Source organism: Limanda limanda, chromosome 15 (genome assembly GCF_963576545.1).
Source record: "Limanda limanda chromosome 15, fLimLim1.1, whole genome shotgun sequence".
Lineage (NCBI taxonomy): Eukaryota > Metazoa > Chordata > Actinopteri > Pleuronectiformes > Pleuronectidae > Limanda > Limanda limanda.
Window position 1 is genome coordinate 5,464,942 of NC_083650.1, and position 6,094 is coordinate 5,471,035.

General features: G+C 45.3%; 1 protein-coding gene across 1 annotated transcript; it reads left to right on the top strand.

Annotated features, from left to right (window-relative positions):
- Window positions 1-3,562: 3,562 nt before the first annotated feature.
- On the top strand, window positions 3,563-5,862 carry six2a (SIX homeobox 2a). Its single transcript, XM_061087644.1, has 2 exons — window positions 3,563-4,122; window positions 5,547-5,862. Exons 1-2 carry the CDS (start codon window positions 3,563-3,565, stop codon window positions 5,860-5,862), a joined length of 876 nt encoding a protein of 291 aa, XP_060943627.1.
- Window positions 5,863-6,094: the final 232 nt, after the last annotated feature.

Below are 6,094 nucleotides of genomic sequence, written 5' to 3' on the forward strand. Positions count from 1 at the left end.
AACGCCTTTTTCTATCCACGCTCATATGCATCATCACATCAGAATGATGTGTAATTAGAGCCCTAATGGCTTCATCTTAATCTCCTTCATAGCCACAGTTTTGGTTAAATTGTCAACTCTCAATTTATTTATTAAGAGTTTATTTATTTCAGATAGATGACAGTGTTACGCTCAAGGTGCAAAATCATACTGCTGCTTGAACTAGTTTACAGGATATACAGCCCATCTGCACTAATGCCTAAACAGGGGGTGGGCGGGGATCCTTTTTTTTCAGATTAGAGCAGTGGCCCCTCAGAATGTCTGTGCACGTCCCTGCCACAGGACACACAGCAGCATTAGCCAAAGCAGATCTTAATAAATAAAAAGCTAAATAATTAAATCATGGCGACACGTTTGCTACAAAATAAGAGCCTCAGAAATGTTCAGCACTCTCATTTGTATGAAATGACAGATTTTACAGCACCTATCCCCGAGTGGCTTTGGATGTGAAACCTAATGAGAGGATAAATAACCTGTGTGGAGAATCCATGATCCTGTGTGAGGCAGCAGCTCTGCTCCCCGGAGGGAGAGGCAGGTTCCTGGGCTCAGTGACGAGGCCTTCAGGTGTTTGTGTTAGATGGAGGTGATACCTTTTTTTTTTTTTTTTAAATCAGTTTTAAATATCACATCTGTCAAACTGTGTTGACAGACTGCTCATATTTTAAATATTGCTCTTGCACATCTGTACATTATGTAATTATTATTCTTTATGTTATTAATATGTTGTTTTTTCTCTACTTTCTTTTTCGTTTGAATATTATATTTATATTTGAACTGTAAATGTAATATAAGGTAAAAAAAAAATCGCTGCCTTGTTTTCCTCACTATCAATTTCCGCCGAGCCCCGGGTCCCCGGACGATTAGCATCAGTCAGTCTGAAGCCGTAACACTGTGAGAACTGCGCTTCGGGCGAAACCCAAGTCAATTTATTAAACCGAGGGGGGAACACAACACGGAAACAGGGATCAGGCTCCGCTTACACCGCGCCTCGGCTCCCTGTGATAAACTCACTTCATAATTACACTGATAATTCAGAGAGAAACGGATGAGTCGTCTGCTCCTCCTCGTCAGGCCTGAGCAGCGGCGGAGCTCTGACAGATCACTCCGCGGCGAGAGGAGAAGTTTGATTAAACTCAAAGTTCTTTAAACGCCTCTGAATCTGAGGCTTCACCGACCTGGAACTCAGGATGTTCTGATAATGTTTATTCATAATTAATTATCTTCTAAATATTAAATTAAGCTGTGTGCTGATCTAGGTGTCGAATTACGCACAATAAAAATAATAATAATAACAATTATAATAATAAGCATAATAATAATAATGATTTGATGAGGAATGATTTTTTCACACTGTCCATTTTCTATGTGACGTGGATTCTGCTTTAACTTTTTGTGTCCAGAGCTGAAACAGGTCTGTCAGTGGTGTGTTCGTGTGTGTGTGTGTGTGTGTGTGTGTGTGTGTGTGTGTGTGTGTGTGTGTGTGTGTGTGTGTGTGTGTGTGTGTGTGTGTGTGTGTGTGTGTGTGTGTGTGTGTGTGTGTGTGTGTGTGTGTGTGTGTGTGTGTGTGGGTGGGTGGGTGTGTGTGTGTGTGTGTGTGTAGTGGTGTGGGTGTACACAGACTATCACATCTCTAATGAACAGGTCCCATGGTGTAGGTGAAATAAATCTACCAGCTGGTCAATCTCTACACATATACCTGACCACAGCACCGGCTCCGTCTAATACCTGCTGCAGTGTGGAGAGCAACACTCATCCATTCAACAAGTAAATCCTCCTCTGATCCACCTCTTTACAAAAATAAAATCCATATTCCCCCCAAATATTCACAACAATCAGATTGAAATCATTACCCAGAGCTCGTTTTCGAATCTTCGAATCTTCTCCTCTGATCCAGCTTGTGATTTTGATGCTCTCTGACTTCAAAATCTAGTCAGCCCCGATGACTTCCATGCAAACGGAGATGTTCTGGTTCCCACTGCTCGGTGCCTCGTTCCTTCTTCCCCTCCTCGCTCGCACACTGCTGCTCCTCCTGCTCGATCTGTCCAACACACTCCTTCAGCGCGCATCAGCTCCTGATTCCTCCATGACACCTTCAGATTGCTCCTCCAGCCACTGGCTCTACCCTCAGATGTTCATCATCCTGTTTGTTGTCACATGCATGAAATAATAAGCGTCCCCACGGCAGTAGCCTGCAATCAACTGCAGAGAAACAAATTAACATAATACTGAAAAAGTATATTTATACCAGATTAAATTATTAATATAATCCAGTCAACAGATGTAATTTAAGATCATATGTGAATAATATATCGCACAATCATATCTCTACAAATTAATTATATAGTGTTGGTCACATTTAGTGACATGATGTGTATTTTAATAATGTGTGTGAAGCTATTCCCTATTTCTAATCACTCAAAATAAAATACGATGTATCTTCATTGATCAAACTTGAAGAATGTCCTATTTACAAAAGACTGTTGCCGATTTCACTTAACGTGAAAACAAATAAAGTTTCTCTAAATAAGTTTGAGGTGAGAAAAATTTGCATCGCTGGCCTCCCCTTTAGAATTTGCATCATTTATTTTTGTTTGTATTTATTTTTATTTCGTGCGTCCAGGCAAAGATCCGAAAGCAGCTCTGGTGTGTTTTTGCCAAACTTGCCTCTTGTGGAAGCTGCAGCACATGTCAGCAGTTTGCAGTCACACTCCAGCTATAGGAACGTAACTAACTTTTAAAAAAGTTGCAGGCGTTGATGGATCGGCTGAGTGAGAGCTGCCAGCGGCACAGCGGCACAGCAGCCGCAGGTCTACGTGCGTCCTCTGGCGCCATCCTCCCCCCGGCGGAGGGATCTGCTCCGTGCTCCCTCTCCACACTCCCCCCAGCTCGGAGCTCCTTGGCTGCCCGAGGTGTCTGTCAACGTGGAGGTGGAGTGTGGGGGGGGGGGGGAGAAAAACACTTTTAGAAGAAAAATCTGAGCAATATTTCTATTGGTAGGCGGGCCCGCTCGTGAGGGGAACAATTGGGGCTGACTCTGCCAGGGAGCCACCTCAAAGCAGATCAGGTTACTTTGAGTGACAGCGTAACCATGGCAAATAATTTGACTCAGGCTATTGTCTTATCCTCACCATCCCCGGGTCAAATAACCGACCAATCAGAGTTCACATAATCGCTTGTCTTGCCAGCTTAGAATAATATTATTAAAACGAGCCAGCGAGCCCGGTCTGCGGGAGTAGGTGATTCTGAAACGGCGTAGAAAAGGTGGAGGAGGACTTTCTCTCTTTCTCCGCAGCTTTGTGAGGAGTCGTCGCCCGGGGTCCTGCACGGCTGAATGGACTCGAGTCTGTCCCTCAGCTGGATACTACCTGTCCCTCTGGACGCTTCAGCTTTTCGGTGTCTCTTTTTTTTGGGGGAACCTTTTGTCGCTTTATGGACTTTACGCGTTTTGATTTGATGTGAGACTGAGGAGGGGAGACGTGGAAGCAAGGCACTCTCTCATCTGCTTTGGTTTAACGCTGTCGCCATGTCCATGCTCCCGACATTTGGGTTTACGCAGGAGCAAGTGGCGTGCGTGTGCGAGGTCCTCCAGCAAGGAGGGAACATCGAGCGGCTGGGTCGGTTCCTCTGGTCCCTGCCGGCGTGCGAGCACCTCCACAAGAATGAGAGCGTGCTCAAGGCGAAAGCAGTGGTCGCCTTCCACCGGGGGAACTTCCGAGAGCTGTACAAGATCCTGGAGAGCCACCAGTTCTCTCCGCACAACCACCCGAAGCTGCAGCAGCTGTGGCTCAAGGCGCACTACATCGAGGCGGAGAAGCTGCGAGGCCGCCCGCTCGGCGCCGTGGGCAAGTACCGCGTCCGGAGGAAGTTCCCTCTGCCGCGGTCCATCTGGGACGGAGAGGAGACGAGCTACTGCTTCAAGGAGAAGAGCCGGAGCGTGCTGCGGGAGTGGTACACCCACAACCCGTACCCGTCCCCGCGGGAGAAGAGGGAGCTGGCCGAGGGCACTGGACTCACCACGACGCAGGTCAGCAACTGGTTCAAGAACCGACGGCAGAGGGACCGAGCGGCGGAGGCGAAGGAAAGGTAGGAGCAGAGAAACACGGAAAACTTTTCTCACACTTTGTTTACCAAGTTCTTTTTGTTATTCTGACTTCAAGCTTAAAAAAAAAGAGCCAAGAGTCAAACTTTAAATAAAAATGTCACCAACAACCACTGTTACAACTGTATAAGTTAGTATTTACAATTATACCAATTTATTATATTAAAATATCTTCACAAATGTAATAATAATACCAGTTCTGTGCACGTATTTGAATCTAGTTGAATAATTTTTTATCATGAGCTTAAAAATTGTTTCAACTTTAAAGTTCAGTAAACTTTTATGTGTTTGTGATAATTGTGCAGGCCGTGCGTAAAAGTTGAAATGCAAAAGAAATTCAAAAGAATTAAAGGTTGGTTGTGAGGAAAATTACAAGGCTTTAAAAGCTGTATTTACCTGACTTTTATGTTTTGGTAATCACACTTATTATGAGAGGACTTTCACGTCGAGATCAGAGGAAGAAACTACTTTTAAGCTTCCTGATATTTGAGAGAACACCGGGTAGAAAAGTGAGGAAACATCTCAGAACACGTCTAAAAGTTGTTGTGCTGTTAAGGTTGATGTGGAGAGCTAGACGTTTCCCCGGTTGACATTTAATTTCGAGTCGTTTGTACATTTCAAAGTTTAGTGAATTACACAGGTGAGGCTCGGAGAGGTCTGGGAGACGTGTTCCAGTCAGGTGCTCGCTGCATCGGTGTCTCCTTTCACCCTCTGGCCACTAATTCGGGCTGAAAGCTCCGCGTAAATCATGTCTTCCCACTGAGGATAGCCTGACTCGCCACTGGGAGCACATGCAACATGCACGCGTTTAGCAACAATTAGGCCTGTCATTTATTCAGACGTCAGAAAGGCCGAGCCACTGTCGGTGTCAGAGGTCACGCTGGATTCATTAATTTGCTGCAAACACCAACTCGAACGGAGCTTTTACGCTCAAACAGATTTATTGTTTTCGGGTCACACTTATCTTCACATTTACTGTAACTCGGTGCTGCTGCAGTCAACTGAGCGATGGCCTCGAGTTATTCCAACGACTAATTGATAGCACCTTGAAACAAGAGGGTATGAAAGTTGATAAATCATTAGACTGAGGGTTTGTGGTACTTTTACGCGTATTATGGCTGCTCTTCATATGGTAACCTAATTAAAATCCCCGTGCGTAAAGGGGTATGCACGACAGTATTTTTGCTGTGTGTGTGTATTTTAAGAATTATGGCTTGTGTTCAATTAGTTTACTTACAAACTTTTATTTAATTTGCATTTAAATTGTCTAGTTTATTTCACTTTAGTCATGACTATAATTTTAAATTCTGCACAGTTCCCTGCTGCCTGACATGTTCCAGGAGTTCGTCTGCTCCCATTCGCACCAGACTAATGTACATGTGTGTATTTTTTTATTTTCACCTCGCAGAGAAAACAACGAGAACTCCAACGGCAATGGTCACAACCCGTTGACCTCCTCCATGAATGGAAATAAGACTCTATTGGGGAGCTCGGACGACGATGATAAAAGCCCGTCGGGCACGCCGGACCACACGTCCCACAGCCCGGGTCTGCTCCTCAGCTCGAACTCCGGGTTACAGTCCTTGCACGGCCTCGCACCGCCGCAGGGACCCAGCGCCATCCCGGTGCCGAGCGGCGTGGACTCGGTGCACCATCACCACTCCATGCACCACGACACCATACTGAACTCGATGTCTTCTAATCTAGTGGACCTTGGCTCTTAAAACCCTCCCCGCCGCCGCACTTGAATAAACTCCAGACCTTTTTTTTTTTCTCCCCACCGTTCTTTCTGGAAAAGTAATTCAGCCTTGAAGGTGGCGTAAGACGAGCTCCAACCACTTGTGGAAAGGTACGGTGGTGAACCCAGCCACCGTAACAAATCATGTAGTCTCATTTTCTACAGTTAAACTCGTTTTGTATACAAGAATTTCTGCAAGTGGGAGCAGAGCCTCCGTT